The sequence below is a fragment of the Ambystoma mexicanum genome, chromosome 9 (assembly GCF_040938575.1).
Source record: "Ambystoma mexicanum isolate Mex_15411 chromosome 9, UKY_AmexF1_1, whole genome shotgun sequence".
Lineage (NCBI taxonomy): Eukaryota > Metazoa > Chordata > Amphibia > Caudata > Ambystomatidae > Ambystoma > Ambystoma mexicanum.
In genome coordinates, this window is record NC_090931.1 from 824784633 (window position 1) to 824802981 (window position 18349).

The window sequence follows — 18349 nt, forward strand, 5'->3', positions numbered from 1 at the left end:
CCTCTTCCACTTATGACCGTAGCATTTGAGAGTCGAGGACGCCCTGGCCTTTGCAAGAACCACTCTGCAATCGGCCGGTATATCGTAGCCTCCAAACTCTAGTGCTGCAGGAGCCAGGCCTGCAAGTTCAGCGACTCTGGTTCGTGAGGCAGAATGGCGCCTCCTTCTCTGGAGAGAAGATCCGCGTCCGTCGGCAGCTTGACTGGTGTGGACGCTGACAAGTCCAGAAGGTCCGGGAACCAGATCTGCCTCGGCCACGCTGGTACAACGAGGATCATCCTGCACCAGGACCTCTTGAGCTGGCTGATGAGTCGAAGCAGCAACAGCAACGGAGGGAACGCATACAGGTATAGGCCGTCCCAGGGGAACGAGAACGCATCGCCCATGCTTCTCGGCTGGGGAAACCTGCTGGCGAACCTCTTGCACTTCGAGTTCGTCGCTGTTGCGAACAGGTCGATTTGGGGTTTGCCCCATCATCGGAAGAGTTGATCCACCTGATCCTGGCGCAGTTCCCACTCGTGACACGCGCGCAGCTCCCTGCTGAGCGAGTCGGCGATGGTGTTTCTTTCTCCTGCCAGGTGGAAGGGAACCAGGAACATCCCCTGGGCGACCGCCCAGTGCCACAGATCCTGTGCCTCCTTGGATAGGGCTGGGGATCTGGTGCCTCCCTGATTCCGTATGTAAAACATTGTCGTGGTGTTGTCCGTGAAGATCCGTACCACCTTGCCCTTGAGCGACGGGAGGAACGATTTGAGAGCCCAGAACACGGCTCGGAGTTCCAGGACGTTGATGTGCAGGAGCCTCTCCTCCGGGAGCCAGAGGCCTCTTGCGTGGAGATCTCCGGTGTGGGCGCCCCAACCTTCCAGGGAGGCGTCCGTCATCACCGTCTCCTGGTACGCCGGCGTCTGAATGTCCTTGCCCGCCGTGAGGTGCGCTCGAACGCCCCACCACTGAATCGCCCGCCGGAACACCTCGTTGAGGGGGACCCTGTCTTCGAAGGTGCCCGTCGCCTGCGTCCAACGGGCGTCGAGAAATTCCTGAAGAGGGCGCATCCGTAATCCGTAGTCTGCAGAAGCGCACCAGGTAGATGCAAGAGGACATCATCCCCAGGAGGGACTTGATGGACCTCACCCTGGCCACGTCCGTGGCTAGCAGGCGCTGCACTTTGCCTAGAATGGTCTTTGTCCGTACCTCCGACGGGGCCGCCAGGCGCCTCACTGTATCGAGCTTCGCTCCCAGAAACAGGGCCACCTGCGACGGCACCAGGTGGGACTTTGGGTAGTTTATGGTGAATCCCAGGTCTGTGAGTAGCTGGACGGTCCTCGCAGTGTGTTCGACGGAAAGTTCCTTCGTCCTTGAGCGGATGAGCCAGTCGTCCAGGTAGGGGTAGACGTGAATCCCCTGCAGGCGCAGCCGCGCCGCCACTGGTGCTAGGCACTTGGTAAAGAGCCTGGGGGCCGACTTCAATCCAAACGGTAGTGCTCTGAATTGGTCTAGAAAGTCGCCTTCCTCCAGCTGTCCCAGTACGTGCTGGAGGGTGCCCATCCTGAACTTTTGTGATCTGATGTATTTGTTCAAACGACGAAGGTCCAGGATGGGGCGCCAGCCGCCCGTCTTCTTCCTGACGAGGAAGTACCTTGAATATACCCCGGAGCCTCTTCGGGACAAGCTCGATGGCGCCTTTCCTGAGCATCGCCCGTACTTCCAACAGCAGTTGCGGGACGTGATTTTCCTTCCTGGCCACAGGTGGAACGTGAGGGCACTTCTTCAGGAATTCGATAGAGTGTCCTCTTGCCAGGGTATCCAGCACCCAACGGTCAGTGGAGATGGACTTCCACACGCCGATGAAGTTCGTCAGCCGGCCTCCCACCGGGGTGCTTCGGTGGGGGCCCGAGACCACGGCCGGTTCAGTCCTGCTTGGAGGTAGTGGCCTTGCCACCCTGGCCACCTTGCCGACGGCGGTGAGGCGCTCCCTGCTTGCCGCGACCCCTGTAGGCCTCCTGAGACAAGGTGCGTGCCGCCTGGCGGTAGGACGACGAGCCACCGCTGGATCCCTTCGAGGCACCCTGTCTGCCTCCGGAGCTCCGAAAGGGCCGTCATTGCTGAAGGGCTCCTAGGGCGCGGGCCGTCTCCGTTTTTATGGCTTGGAGGGATTCGTCCACCGCCTTCCCGAACAAGTTGCTGCCGTCGAACGGCATGTCCAACACCCTGGTCTGGACGTCCTGACGGAAGTCGGTTGCCCGGAGCCAACCCCGTCGTCGTAGGCAAACACCGTTGCCCAGCTGGCGGAACCCGGTATCGGCAATATCGATTGCCACCGTTATGGGGTGGTCCGACGCCACCGCGCCCTCTTGCAGTATTTCCAGTGCCTCGGAACGCTTGTCGTCCAGCAGGAAGTCCAATATGAGGGCCAGCTTAAACCAGAGCTCCCTGTCATAACGAGCCACGATCGCCAGGGCGTTGGCCGATTTGATAGTCGTTGCTGCCGACGAAATGACCCGCCGCCCCATGGCATCCAACTTCTTTCCCTCGACGTCCGGCGGGGAATTCGACGTCGAGGCTCCTGACCCCGCCGCTTTCTTCTTCGCCGCCGCCGAGACGACCGAGTCTGGCGTTGGCTGGGCCCTGAGGCACAGGGGAGCGGTTTCGGGGACCCGGTACTTCTTCTCGTACCGGTCCCATTTGGCTGGTGCCGTGGAGGGGTTCTTGAGAACCGACAGGCCCTCCTCCCAGATGTCATCGATTAGGGGCACCGCGATGACCGCCTTCCTCTTGGCCTCTTGGCGCTGATAGAGGAAACCTTCCTTTTTCTGCTCCTCCGGGCAGAGCTGGAACAATTCAGACGCCCTGCCGATCATGGCGTGGAATGAGCCAATCTCGTCGGCCGGCGAGGCCCGTGCGACGGGAGACCCGTTCCGTCGTCGTCGCCCTCAGAACCCGTCGTCGACGAGCCCAACGCACCGTCATCTCCCGACTCGTGGGAGGATGAGGAGGGAACTGTAGGCCTTACAGGGGCGAGCGGAGGAGAGGGTTGGGTCCTCCGTCGTTTGTTCTGAGGACTTCCCGACGGGCCAGGTTGCGGGTCCTCCGGCCTGGGCCGTGGGAATCTCGTCCTTATCTCAGAGCATAAGGACAGAGCAAAATGGCCGCCAAGCCATCCTGAGGCGTAGGATCCGGCTGCGCCGGAAGGGAAGGCCGCTCTTCCTCACCATCGTCGTCTTCCTCGGTTATCTCCCGAGGATCTTCCTGACGGGATCGAAACTTCTCGAATTGGACTTTGAGGTTCCTCACGGCCTCGGTCAGTTCCTCCTCCGAGGCTGACTCCGAGCTCGAGGAGGGCACCGTGCCCCCCCTCGCTTCTTCCATCATGGCGGCCACGACGATGGGCTGAAAAGAGGATTCCCTCCTTGGCGGCAGGGAAACTCTTGTCCCGGAGGCAGTCTCCGCTGGCGGTGTCTCTGCCGGCTTGGCCAGAGTCGCCGCGATAGCTTCGATAGAGGCCTTCGCCTGCTGGGTAGGGGCCTTCACCACCTTAGGTGCGTCCCGGGCCTTCTCCTTCGGGGGAGGGGCAACGCCTCGCTCCCCCTCTTCCGAGATCGGACGGGGCTTCTCCCGAAGCTTACCCGGGGTCTCGGACTTTCTCTTCCCCGAACCGGAGCGTTGGCTCGTGGTTGACGGTGCCGGGGACGGTGCGCCCTGCCTGGCGACCGAAGAGCCTGACCTTTCGGCGCTTCCGGAGCCAGCGGACTCGCGGCGCTTGGCCTGGTGTTGGGCCCCCGTCGCCGGGGCGCCCGCACAGGACTTAGAAGCCCACTCGGACCCTTTCTTCTTCTTCTCACCCATCGAGCCCTTCTCCAACCAGCTTGCGAGACGGGATCGACGGTCCCTCATGGTCCGCTCCGACAAGTTCTTGCAGAACTGGCAGTCCTTCTCTACATGAGTCTTGTCCCCATGAAGACAATAGAGGCATCGCGAATGTTCGTCTTCCTTAAACACATTCTGCAGCCCGCATCCAGGGCAGCTGCGAAACAGCTTGGGTCCGGGCGACAAACTCGCATCCTGGGCCATCTCGAAGTAGGCCGCGAATCTTCTGGAATCCTCCAAGAAGTTGATTCGACGAAATCTTCACCCTTGAGGGGCGTAGGAAAATCCTGCAACGGGTAGCCGTTAACGGGAGTAGAAACAGTGGAGCTTGAGGCTCGAATAACCGAAAAAATGTGAAAATTCACCTCAAAAAGCGCGAAACACGCAGTAAAAGCTTGAGAGCTAAGCACGAGGACTCCCAACACTTGAACGTGCGGTAAAAATCAGAAGATGGCTGCCAAAGGCGGGGCTTAGGTAGAGGGCAGTCATTGGCTGTGGTCAGTATGATGCAGTGATTGGTTACTACTACGAAAGACAGATCAGAAACGAAACCGATACTGATTTTTTCTTTACCAAGGATTCCCAGCCTGACGACGGGGAATATTCATGAGCATGTGAATCCATGCCAGACCCCATGCTGGAGAAAGTGTATTTCCAGTGATGAGAATGCTCGAGAGGCAGTGTCAGCTAATCCTCTGTTTAGGACTGGCAGACACTCAACACTAGTCTCATTCAAAATTTCACTTTTTATTTGCCATTTTTGATGGTTTTGTTTTACTGGGCATAGTTTATATTTATGTTAATTACCAACGCACTTTTTATTAAAACATACCGGTTTCCCTGAAAAGTGGACACCGGCTGCTCTGGAAAACTATCTTCAGTTACCCATGGTGTAAACTAAAATGATTTAAATGTCTTAGGGCAGGTTAGATCAGTCCTTCATAAAAAAAGCAGTGCATCCCCTCAGAGGAAAAGGAAATCTTTTATAGTCTTAAAAGCAATCCCCTTATAAATAACAGACATAATCGAAAAAAGGAAACCGAGTAGAAACCACTTGAGTGTGTGGGTTCCTTCTTAAAACCAACATTATAGGATATTTAACTTGGATGTTTTTTTTTAGCCTCAACGTCAAGCTTTGACTGTGGGTTGATGTCTCAGTAAAAGAATGAATAGCTCAACCTGGCGACAGCCCGATTAATGTTAAAAGGAGCAGGGATTATACCCCACTCTGGAGATGCTATAATGTAGTTCTAAGAATAGCTGCTTTTCTTTGCAAGTTCTGCGATGACTGCGGCCCCAATGACAACAGAACCAATCCAGCCTCAGTGAAGAGTGGAAGATTAGTTTTACAAATACCCACCGTGACAAGTACTACACAACTGTAGCCAGGCACACTGAGGGGTCACAAACTATTGTAAACTTGACATGTATGGTGATGTGTCCTTAGAGACCCCAAAATTGATACAAACCAGTAAATGTGGATGTTGGTGGTAGATCAGAAAGAGGATTGCATTTGCAGACATGAAATGCAAAATATGAGACAGTGGAACAGACAGCGGATTTGATCTGTGACCAGCACCTTTTGCTTGGTAATGCATCTCAGAAAAGCATCACACCCTAGAGCCTAAAGAAGAGTGAAACATTTCTGTGATTTGTTTGTGAGGCTGATGCTTCCTTGGGGAATATGTTAAAACCTCCAGCCTCACAATGTGGCTTCATCCTGTGACAAAATCCTAGATAAAGCAATGGAAGAAAAGGGTTAAAAGCTGCAGACAACCAAGGGACTGGTATATTGGCTTTTGTACAGTGTAACAAAGAAAGGCAGACAGCATGACAGCCAATGCCCTAAAGGACTACTTGAGAAAAGATATTAAGATTGCTTATCAGAGTCACAGTGGGGCAACCTATGGCGTGGGGCCCATTTAAAATGAAAGCTAAATAAGGCCTTAACACTGGGCCTAGCTCATACAAAGAACTGGCTAGTAGAGACCCGCTGTATGGAAGGTGCATTCTCCCTGCTTCAAGCTTTTTAAATCCCAACTGCAGCCTTCACAGCAGGTTCCCGTTGAACCCAAGTGAGCTCGAGTTCATCCTGTATAAAGCTTGTGATCTGCTTCTGCTGGAACATTATGAGCTCAAAAGCATCTATTAAGTTGAAAGTAAACTGATAAGTTAGTAGAAATCCAAATTCTAGGTAGGTCAACATATGGCTTGGATGATCCTACATTCTAGGTGCCATCTCAAAGGCTCAAACTTGGAAGATTTCCTCACTTGTTCTAACCTCTTAGAGCTGCATTGGGACCCATTAAGGTACATCACAGTGTAGTCCCTATTGATTTGCATTTAACTATCGATTTGCATTATAACAAGCCTAGGTTTATATCTTTGCCAATTCCACCATGAATCCAATGTGGTTGCAAGCTGTTAAATCGTCCGTATTTTTTGAATTTGTCGTGGTTGGAACCTCAACATGTTTGGCTTGAGGTACTTAGACAAGACAAGACCACCTTTGGGCTTCTTCAAATTGCAAGTGGTCCAATAGGGAGTTCAGCGGGAATGTGCTATGTTTCAAACAACTGCAAAGCCCAACATCTACAATTTTAAACCATGTGAAACATTACAGCATGTTACTGGGATGTATTTTGCATTGGGGCATTGCGTTTCCCTTCAGCATAGTCCCACCCAACCAGGTGGACCGATGCTGGTACAACATGCAGTTCGTCTTACCTGCCAACATACTGACAACTGAAAGTAGGATCTTCTCCACACTCTGCACTGGGCTCCATCGCTCGGCACTGCTCTCGTAGCCCATGGGATCATCCCCAGGGGCATGAAGGATGGAGATGCAAACCCTTCCATCAGGGTAAACTATACAGAAAGAGAGAGACCAGAGTCAATTTAGAGAAGCAATGGACACGTGTCAGATTCCAGCAATGGAATGGATAATTGACAGCTGATCAGTACTGAGATCAATAACTTCTCAATGTTCCACTGATGAAATAAATAATTAATTTCAGTGCATTACTATAGTGATGAATATCGGATCCCAATACCCCAGTAGCGTTTAACAGTCCCAGTACTGAAACCCATAACGGATCTCCCTGCTTCAATATTGTGACCTATAACTGATTTAAAGGCCGTCATATAGAATTGATTACCTAAGTAGTGTGATCTAGAACTGATCATGCTGACCCGGAATTAGTTAATGAGGGATCTGCATGTGTCCCCACCTTACAATGTGGACCAATAAATGGCAATGCTGCCCTATTTATGCAAACAATCAAGAGTCTTTTTTTGAATCAGAATTGTGATTTAGGCAATGTGTATGCCAACTGAGTTCACTTCCCCAGCATGAGACACTAACTCACGTCACTGTCCGGCATTTGGAAAAATAACTGGGTTGGACATGAATACCGAGATAGAGAGGGTTTTAGCATTTAAGCTCTGGCAGCAGGCACATGGAAAGAGGAATCTGAAAATGCAGTCTCAACACCATGAACATGCTTGCATATTTAATTGTGTCCATTTCACAAGGCAGGGAAAGCTCACGATTTGATTCAAACGTTCACACCACATTAGGTCATGTCAGAATTATTTGACAAAACCGTTAGTACTTTTTCTGCAGCAAAACAAGGGATTCTTCCCACTCAAGTATTTCAAATATTAAGCTGCTGCTTATTTCATTATTTCTTTAAGGCTTTTTTTAAAGCAACAAGTAGGTCATATGCTATACGAGTGTCATACAACAATTCAAATTAGGCAATAGGAATACCAGCACCTGTTCACACTGTGTAAACACATACCTTAACAGCTATAGGGGTTCAGCAGATTAAGGCAGAGAGGACTAGAAAGTGGGTAGAGCATGAAACGTCTGCAGGAATTTAACAGTATTAAGCCTCTAAGGGCAAAGTGGAGGAGGCGGTTAGTCGGAGATGGTACATATTTCAGAAGGGAGGGGCTTTGCTCATGAAAAACATTGGTTTGATATTTCATGATCATGAAAGGCTAGCGTCTCTAGTGACTCTAGTCATAGGCCTGCTTACTTTGTATTAAACATCCAAAGATAAATGGAGCTTGTGAGCAAGGTGCAGTGTTTAGCTTCGTGTGTAATCCTGTTGTAGCAGAGACCACTTCATTTGAACAGAACACCAGCTTTGGAAGTGAACTAGTGAAGAGGGATCAGGTTGGGTCCAATACGGTTTAAGGAGATATGCAGCGACATTAATACATTTGAAAAGTGTAAAATGGGTCTCAGGAGACCCCCTAGTTGGCCGTTGCTGTATGTCCTTCAAAGTGAACCTGTACTGGGCCACCTGATGTCAGAGGGCTGCAAACGAACTTGAGCAGGACTAGGAGCTTTTATCTGTGGCCCAAGAAGAAGATAGATGATGTCTACTTTTCCATATTTAGGGGTGCCGATTTCAAATACTTTAAGGTGGTTTTCTCATTTGAATGACCAAACAATTAAAAGTCTCAAATTACTGGGACTTTAAATGGGTATGGTGAAATTATTGATGACAATATGCAAACCCCCCTTAAGATATATAGGGCCTGAGTCACAAAACATTTTCCTATGGGACTGCGCCATTATAAAACGGTTCTGTGAATCAGTCCCATAATGCAGCATTGTAATTGTGTCTTTGGGGTAGCAGGATGGCTCCATCCTCCATAACGCAAATTTTGCTAAGAACCCAAAACTAATTTGCACACAATTTGGTGGGGGCTTCTAAACATGCGTATTCTTTTAAAAGAATGTGGTTTGGTCCCACTGAAATAAAAATTTGAGCTTGCTCCCAGCCTGTCATGGTTTCATATTTAGAGAACCCCTTGAAATAATGGAACACATTTTGTATTAAATGACTTGGTGACATCCACAATTGTCTGCACATTTAAGTGGAAAAGTTCTTAATGCTATCAGGCAACTGATTTCTAACCATCATAAGGAGTAACATTTTGAAAGAAATTCAAATGAGTACAAGGAGTGTTTAAATTGATTGGATGGTAACAAACCTTATTTTAATTGGTTTAAGGCTCGACAGAGGGGCACAATGTTTGCTGTTTATTTATTGAACATTTGTATGGTGCCTATACACAAGTGTTTCTAGGTGCCACAAGACAAGGGGACGGGGGTGTGGGCGGACATGGGAACACAAAAGCAGAACAAAAACTGTTTTGGCCTTGTGACAATCCTACCAAGCAAGTGCATGAAAAGGAGGCAAGTGCAGGGGGGAGGGAGAAGTGCAGAAGTGGGGTGCCTCAAGGGTGGGGGTGGGAAAATGCTGGGCGGGCCAAGGTGGCAAGTGCCAGGGGAGGAGGGCTAAGGGAGGAGGAGTGCGGTGGACAGGGAGGACCAGGTTAGGCTAGTCCGGGGAAAAGGAGCTTGAAGGCAAGTGCTGGCAATGGATGCTGGGGGGACTGGGACTGGTAAGGGGTGGTCTCGCCCCTGTATGACTGAGGGAGCCAGGCCCCAGTCGCAGAGGGAGAGTTAGCAAGAGAGGGAAGGAAGAGGAGAAAAGGAAAGTCTTGAGAAGTTTCTGGAACCTAAGAAGATCCGCCTCAAGACTGAGTGGGGTACGGAGGCCGTTCCAGAGGGAGGAAACAGCCAAGGAGAGGTATCTACTTCCCACTCTCTGAAGAAACATTTGACCTGCAGAGAGTTGGAGCTACAGGCCCGAAGGCTGGGAGATATTTAGGAAGGGAAATCTGGATGTAGAGAGGTCCCAGGCCCCAGACAGCCTTGTGGATGATGCAAAGGGTCTTGAATTTGATCCTTGCAGACACCAGGAGCCAGTGGAGAGTTGTTAAAGCTGGAGAGATGCGGTCCCTGGGCTTGAGGCAAAGGATATGTCTTGCAGTCCTACTCTGGATTAGTTGAAGGGTGAAAAGGGAGGAAAGAAGCAGATTGAGGAAGAGGCTGTTACAGTAGTCGAGCCTAGAGAGACGTTGAGCTTCTGGGGGGGGGGAAAGGTGAGGAAAGGTAGAATGCCCCTTAGGAGGTGCAGCTGAAACTTGGACTTCTTGGCAAGGTCCACGGTGTGTGGTGAGAAAGAGAGGAGCCAAATATGATGCCAAGGTATTTGGTCCCACAAGTGGGGGAGGGGACACAATGAGTCTGGCCAGAGAGTTGAGGTGGAGGGTAGGGGGGTGAGGGGGGGCGGTGGAGGAGAACCAGGATCAGGAGTCCCAATGAGAAGGTTCTAGGTCTTACTGGCATTAAGGCAGAGATCAATGGCAGAGCACCATGCCTGAATAGCAGTCAGGTATGAGGGAGGAGGCAGAGGAGGTAGAAGATGGCAGCTTGAAAGAGAGCTGTGTGTCGTCTGCATAACACTGGAAGTGAGGGGAGAAGGTGGAGATCAGAGGGGCCAGGTAGATGTTGAAGAGCCGTGGCGATAGGATAGAGCCCTGAGGAACGCCACAGGTAGAGAGTGAGATGGAGGAGATAAAATGACCCATTTGCACTTGGGATGGTGTGTTTGAAAGGAAGAAGGTAAGCCACGCCAGTGCTCTGTCCATGATGCCTAGGGTATCATGGAGACGGTTTATGAAGATGCAGTGGTTGACTGTGTCAAAGGCAGAAGATCTAGGAGGATCAGAACAGAGAGTCCAGATTAGAGAGTAGGTCCTCAAGGGTGTTCAGGAGAGCAATTTCCGTGCCTCTGGATGCCCGGAAACCGGATTGGTGGTCATGGAGGCAGCCAGCCACTTCAGAGTGGAGCGTCAGTTGGGAGATAACCAGCTTCTCCATGGGTTTGTCCAAAAAAGGGGAGATAGAGATAGGGCAATAGTTAGACGGGCAAGAAGGATCAGCAGCTTTTTTATGAGAGGGTGCACGAGAGTGCTTAAGGGGTTGTGGGAAGGAGCCAGTGGAAAATGAGTGGTTGTAGAGGTCAGCAAAGGCTAGACAGAGAGGCGATGTTGTCCCTGATGGTTCTGGAGGAGCAGGGGAGCACCTGGTTAGAGGAGACTTTCCTAGAGCGGACAACTCTAGAGATCTCATCTGGTGCAATGGGAGAGAAGGAGGAGAGTCTGGGGGGTATACAGGTCAAGAGAAGGAGGGATGGGGAGGCAGATGACAGAGAACAGGATGTCCAGAGTCTTGTAGGAGAATTGGGCAGCTAGGGCAGAGCAGGGGGCCTGGGAGGGAGGAGGAGACTGTGGTAGGATGGAACAAGTTACTTACCTGTAACTGTTGTTCTCCAGCATGGGTCTGGCATGGATTCACATGCTCATGAATATTCCCCGTCGTCAGGCTGGGAATCCTTGGTAAAGAAAAAATCAGTATCAGTTTCGTTTCTGATCTGTCTTACCAGCCAATGACTGCCCTCTCCCTAAGCCCCGCCCCTGGCAGCCTTCCTCAGATTTGGTAGCATGTAAAGTGGCAGTATGACCAAGTGAAGAGCCGCAGAGGGGTATGAGGGAGGGTTTGCATTTGAATCCATGCCAGACCCATGCTGGAGAACAACAGTTACAGGTAAGTAACTTGTTCCTTCTCCAGCATGGGGTCTGGCATGGATTCACATGCTCATGAATATAAGAATACCTAGCAGCATACACAAGCACAACCACGGGAGGTGGCAAGGCTCAACATTAAGCATTACATAAACTCAACATTAAGCAACTCTTACCTCCTCACCAGGTCCACCTTCAGGCGAACAGGTTGCGCAGCACTGCTTGGCCGACCCTGGACTCCTCCCTGGAATCCCAGTCGACGCAGTAGAATTTCATGAAGGTGTGAGTCAACCTCCACGTAGCAGCCCTGCAGATGTCCAGCAGTGGCACACCAGACAAGAACGCTGTAGTAGCAGCGATCGGTCTGGTCGAATGGGCTCTCGGACAGCCGGCAACAGTCGGTTTGCCAACCGATGACAGTGCATGATGCAGCCGGAGAGCCATCTGGAAATGGAAGCCTTCGAGAGGGCCTTCCCTTGATTCACAGGTCCAAAGTTCACAAAAAGCTGTGATGTCTTCTGAAAACTCTTTGTGCGGTCCACGTAGAACTTCAGCGCTCTAGCTACATCCAGCGAGTGCAAAGTCCTCTCGGCTGGCGACAAAGGCGATGGGAAGAAAACTGGCAACACCAAGGGCTCGTGGAAGTCCGATGGCACCTTGGGCATGAAGGAGGGGTGCGTCCTCAGCACCACCCTCGTCTCGTGGAAAGTCAAGTATGGAGGCTTGCAGGATAGGGCCTGAATCTCTCCCACTCGTCGTGCGGAGGTGATGGCCACAAGGAACACTGTTTTCCATGACAGAAATTTCAATGGTGTCAAATGCAGAGGCTCAAATGGCAGCCCCATGAGCCTGGTCAGCACCACGTTGAGCTCCCCTTCGGGGGCCGGAGCCTTCACCGGCGTGAACGATCGGAACAGTCCCTTCACCAGGTGATGTGACCACAGGGATGACAGTCCCGTAGTTCTGGTGTAACGTGAAATCGCTGCAAGATAGATCTTGATGGAAGCGTGAGCTAGCCCCGCCTTGGCCAGCGACAGCAGGTACGGCAGCACTTGAGGGGCCGTAACTCGCAGAGGGTTAATCTTCTGTGTAGGGCACCAGACACAGAAACTCTTCCACTTGTGTCCGTAGCACTTTAGAGTTGAGGACGCCCTGGCCTTTGCAAGCACCTCCTTGCAGTCCGCCAGGATATCGCACCCTCCAAACTCTAGTGCTGCAGGAGCCAGGCCTGCAAGTTCAGCGACTCTGGGCCGTGATGGAGGATGGTGCTTCCTTCTCTGGAGAGAAGATCTGCGTCCGTCGACAGTCTGACTGGGTGGGGACGCTGACAAGTCCAGAAGGTCCGGGAACCAGATCTGTCTCGGCCACGTCAGTGCGACGAGGATCATCCTGCACCGGGACCTCTTGAGTTGGTTGATGAGTCGAAGCAGCAACGGCAACGGGGGGAACGCATACAGGAACAGGCCGTCCCAGGGGAATGAGAAAGCATCGCCCATGCTCCTCGGCTGGGGAACCTGCTGGCGAAACTCTGGCACTTGGAGTTCATCGCCGTCGCAAACAGGTCGATCTTGGGTTTGCCCCATCGTTGGAAAAGTCGATCCACCTGATCCTGACGCAGCTCCCACTCGTGGCACGAGCGCAGCACCCTGCTGAGTGAGTCGGCAATGACGTTCTTCATTCCTGCTAGATGGGAGGGCACCAGAAACATCCCCTGGGCGACAGCCCAGTGCAACAGATCCTGGGCCTCCTTGGACAAGGCTGGGGATCTGGTGCCTCCCTGCTTCTGGATGTAGAACATCGTGGTGGTGTTGTCGATGAAGATCCTCACCACCTTGACCTTGAGGGACGGGAGAAATGACCTGAGGGCCCAGAACACTGCTCGAAGTTCCAGGATGTTAATGTGGAGTGACCTCTCCTCCGGGAGCCAAAGGCCTCTCACGTGAAGATCTCAGATGTGCGCTCCCCATCCATCCAGGGAGGTGTCTGTCGTCACAGTCTCCTGATGTACCGGGGTCTGAAAGTCCTTGCCCGCCACAAGATGCACGCGGGTGCCCCACCATCGGATCGCTTGGCGGAAAGCCTCGTTGGGCGGGATCCTGTCTTCAAAGCTGCCCATAGCTTATATCCAACGGGCGTCAAGGAACTCATGTAGAGGACGCATCCGTAGTTTGCACAGGCGCACCAGGTAGATGCACGAGGACATCCTTCCGAGCAGGGCCTTGATGGATCTCACCCTGGCAACGTCCGTGGCCAGCAGGCGCTGCACCTTGCCCAAGATGGCCTTCGTTCTTTCCTCTGACGGCGAGGCCAATCGCGCCACTGTATTGAGTTTGGCTCCCAGAAACAGTGCAACCTGCGACGGGACCAGGTGGGATTTCGAGTAGTTGATGGAGAATCCCAGGTCCGTGAGAAGTTGGACGGTCTCCGCTGTGTGTTCAACGGCGAGTTCGCTTGTCCTTGCACGGATGAGCCAATCGTCCAGATAAGGGTAGACGTGGATCCCCCGCAGGCGCAGCCGTGCCGCCACTGGTGCGAGGCACTTGGTAAACACCCTGGGTGCCAACTTCAGTCCGAATGGCAGGGCCTTGAATTGGTAGTGCCGCCCCTGGACTACGAATCTGAGAAACTTTTGGTGTCCTTTTAGAATGGGGATGTGGAAGAAACATCCTCCAAGTCCAGCGACGATAGGAAGTCGCCCTCCTCCAGCTGTCCCAGCACGTGCTGGAGGGTGACCATCCTGAACTTTTGCGCCTTGATGTATTTGTTTAACCGCCGCAGGTCCAGGATGGGGCGCCAACCGCCTGTCTTCTTTCTGACGAGGAAGTACCTTGAGTATACTCCGGAGCCCCGCAGCCTCTTTGGGACGAGCTCGATGGCACCTTTCTTTAGCATCGCCCTTACTTCTAACAGCAGTTGCGGGACGTGATTTTCCTTCCTGGCCACGGGAGGAATGAGGGGGCACTTCCTTAGAAATTCAAGAGTGTGCCCGTGGGCCAGGGCATCCAGCACCCAACGGTCGGTGGAGATGGACTCCCACACGCTGACAAACTTCACCAGCCGGCCTCCCACCGGGGTGCTCAGGTAGGGGGCCCGACGCTACGGCCGGCTCAGCCCTGCTTGGAGGCGGCCTTGCTGCCTTGGCCTCCTTGGCGACAATGACTAGATCCTCCTGACTTGCCGCATCCTCTGTAGGCCTCCTGCGACGAGGAGCGGGCCGCCTGGCGGTACGTTGAGGAGCCGCCGCCAGATCCCTTGGAGACACCCTGTCTGTCTCCGGCGTTCCGAAAGGGCGTCCGTCGTTGCTGCAACACTCCCAAGGCCCGAGCCGTCTCTGTCGGTCTTGATGGCCTGAAGTGACTCATCCACTGTTTTTCCTGTCGAAGGGCATGTCCAAAACTCTGGTTTGCACGTCCTGGCGGAAATCAGTTGCCTTGAGCCATCCCTGCCGTCGAAGGCAAACACTGTTGCCCAACTGGCAGAATCCGGTGTCAGCCATGTCTGTGGCCACCGTTATGGCGTGGTCCGACACCACCTCACCTTTCTGCAGGATCTCCAGGGCCTCCGACCTCGTCGTCCGGTAGGGAGCGATCTTGTACCACAGCTCCCTGTCGTAGCGGGCCACAATCGCTAGGGCGTTGGCTGCCTTAATTGTCGTCGCTGCAGACGAGATTACTCGTCGTCCCATGGCGTCCAGCTTCTTCCACTCGTCGTCGGGTGGGGAGGTCGAAGTTGAGGATGACGCCCCCGTCGCCTTCTTCTTGGCCACCACCGAGACGTCCGAATCCGGGGTCGGTTGTGCCCTACTAAGGCATAAAGGGGCGGAATCGGGGACCCGGTACTTCGCGTACCGATCCCTCTTGGTAGGCGTCGTGGACGGGTTCTTCAGGAGAGCAAGTCCCTCCTCCTAGATATCGTCAATCAACGGTATCGCGAGGACCGTCTGCTGCTTGGCCTCACGCCGCTGATAGAGGAAACCTTCCTTTTTCTGTTCCTCAGGGCACAGCCAAAAAAGCTTGTATGCCCTGGCAATCATGGCGTGGAAGGAGCCAATTTCGTCGGGTGGGGAGGCCCGAGGGAGTGGTGATGGAAGGCCCATCCTGTCACCACCGTCGTCGTCATCTGTCCCTGTCGTGGGCGTATCCGTTCCCGTTATCCCTAGGATCAGGGGAAGGAGATGAAGGCTGAGCGGGCCGCGAGGGCTGGAAAGGCGGGGGGGGTGAACTCTCCTCTGCTTGTTCGGAGGGCTTTCCGACGGGCTCGGTTCTGCTGGGTCATCAGTTGGGGTTAGGGGCAATCTCGTCCTTATCTCTGTGCATAAGGTTTGGATTGCCATCAAAATGGCCACCGAGCTGTCCTGAGGCTCGGGCACTGGCTCCGACGGGCGCAATGGTTGCTCCTCCTCCACGGGAGCCTCGTCGGCGCCACTGTCGTTCTCTTCGTCTGCCTCCTCAGGGTTCCCCCCCCCCGTGGGACCGGACCTCCTCAAACCTATTGAGGCCCTTCACGACTTCAACCAGTTACTCCTCAGAGGCTATGTGTCTGTGATGGCCACCGCCCTCCCCCCCCCTCTTTTTCCACTGGGGTCTTCACGGGGGTCTTATCGATGGGCTGAAAAGAGGATTCCCTCTGTGGCGGCAGGGAAACTCTGGGCCCCGAGGTCGCTTCCACTGGGTTAGCCTCCACAGGCTTCGCCAGGGCCACCGTGACTCCCTCGATAGAGGCCTTTACCGGGTGAATCAAGGCCTTCACCACCTTGGGCGTGCTTGAGGCCTTCACTTTGGGGGTGGGGTCACCGCCTCGCTCCCCCTCGGCTGATCCCTTCGAGATCGACCGGGGCCTCTCCAGAAGCTTAGCCGGGTTCTCTGATTTTCTCTTCCCCGAGCCAGAGCATTGGCTCGTGGTTGATGGCGTTGGTGAAAGTGCGCCCTGCCTGGCAGCCGAGGAGCCCGACCCTTGGGCGCTCCCGGTGCCAGCAGACTCGCAGTGCTTTGCCTTCTGTTGGGCCCCCGTCGCCGGGGCGCCCTCACAGAATTTAGAAGACCGCTCAGACTTCTTCTTCTTCTCATCTCACCTGATGGGTCCTTCTCTAGCCAGCTGGCGAGGCGGGACCGACGATCCCTCATAGTCCGTTCCAACAGGCTCTTGCAAAACGCAGTCCTTTTCCACGTGCATCTTCATGAAGGCAATAGAGATATCTCAAATGCTCATCCTCCTTGAAAACATTCTGTAATCCGCATCCAGGGCAGTTCCTGAACAGCTTGGATCCGGGCGTCGAGCTTCCCTTGTCCTGGGCCATGTCCACGAGGTAGCCCTCAGATCCTCTGGAATCCTCCAAGAAGCGTAACTCGATGAAAACTTTGCCCTTGAGGCGCGTAGAAAATTCTGAAACTGGTCCCCGTTGATCGGAAGTAGAAACGGTGGCGCTTGAGGCTCGATTGACTGAAGAAATGAGATTAAACTCTTTGAAAGATCGCAAAACGCAGTAAAAGCTCGAGAGCTATAGCATAAGGACTCCCAACACTTGAACGTGCGATAAAAATCTGAGGATGGCTGCCAAGGGCGGGGCTTAGGGAGAGGGCAGTCATTGGCTGGGGGCAGTATGACCCAGAGACCAGTGATTGGTTCCTACTAAGAAAGACAGATCAGAAACGAAACTGATTTTTTCTTTACCGAGGATTCCCAGCCTGATGACGGGGAATATTCATGAGCATGTGAATCCATGCCAGACACCATGCTGGAGAATGGCCAGTTCCTAGCAGATTTTAAAGAGTTCAGCCGTGTTATTGGTGGCCCCAGTGATACGGCCTTGGACACAAACCCTCTTCTTGGAGCAGATGGCGAGACTATATTGCCTTTGGAGTAGGCGGCAGGCCAGTTTGTCAAAGGATGAGATGGATGCCTGCAACTACCACTCTGCAGCATTGCACTTGCGTTTTAAAGCTGCCAAGCTGCAGTTATACCAAGAGTTGCATTTGGAGGCAGGCTTCATGCAGATCAGCATGACGGGGCAAGAATGTCCAGGGTGTTAGAGATAGTGAGATGGAGGTTAGCTAGAACAGAGTCAGAAGGAGAGTCAAATGACAGGGCAGATGAAGGAAGAGGCAAATGCAGCGACTGACAAACGCTTCATCGGTCGAATGACCGATAAGGAGACTGGCAGTGCGGGTGGAGCATTATCAGGGGACAGGATTGCTCAAGGTGGGAAGAGAGGAGAGCGTGGTCAGAACAGGAAAGAGCATCCAAGGTGTGTCCGGCAGAGTGGGTTAGGCCAGAGGGAAGGATATTGAGGGAAAGAGTGTTGAAGAGGTTGTGATGGAGAACAGTAGCCACATCGGTCTAGATAGATGTTAAAGTCCCCAATGAAGACAAGTTTGGGGGAGGAGGCGAGAAGAGGACAGGTCAGCCCATTCTGAGAGGAAGAGGGTGGTCAGTCCGGGAGGCCTGTAGATGGTAGCCAGGGTAAGAGAGAAGGTAGGCTAGACAGGAAGTCTGCAGACTAGGCTTTCAAAGGATGAGCAGGTTTGAGTGGGGATGATGGCAGCAGGAACCCACTCGGGGAAGATCAGAATCCCTGATCAGCCGGGAGGGCCTGGGATTGGAAAAGATCTTGTAGCCCTCAGGGAGAAGCAGTGACGGAGGTGGCCTTGAACCACGTCTCAGTGAGAGCAAGGACACCAAAGTCCAGGTCTTCAAGGAGGTGACAGATGTCAGAGGAGTGTGATAGCAGAGTGTGAATTGAGGGTAGCTAAGTGTAGCTGGTTGCACCCTTTAAATGATCTGCAAGGGGGGGATGAGGGTGGGGTGCTACCACTAGGCGGGATGAGGGGTGGAGTGGTGGCAGGAGATGGGGGATAGTTGAATAGCATTGGAAGTCGCCCGTCAATTAGGAGGAGGTTAGGCTGAGAGCCCTGGGCCATAATAGTTCCATTGTGATAGACATTAATGGTGCATTTGGAAGATGCAAAGCGAGCCAAGAGCACTTCCCATCTAGTGCCACTAGTAAAGGGTGAGGAGGAGAAAGGAGAGAGAACAT

The 18349-nt window shown here is 53.1% G+C and overlaps 1 protein-coding gene across 2 annotated transcripts in view; it reads right to left on the reverse strand.

Moving 5' to 3' along the window:
• UBE2G2 (ubiquitin conjugating enzyme E2 G2) overlaps positions 1-18349 on the reverse strand; it is a 534674-nt gene that overhangs the window by 11311 nt on the left and 505014 nt on the right. For both annotated transcript variants that reach the window (XM_069615846.1, XM_069615845.1), the window contains one exon: positions 6592-6732. In XM_069615846.1, the coding sequence (XP_069471947.1) occupies positions 6592-6732 (141 nt within the window). The remainder of the gene's footprint in view (positions 1-6591; positions 6733-18349) is intronic.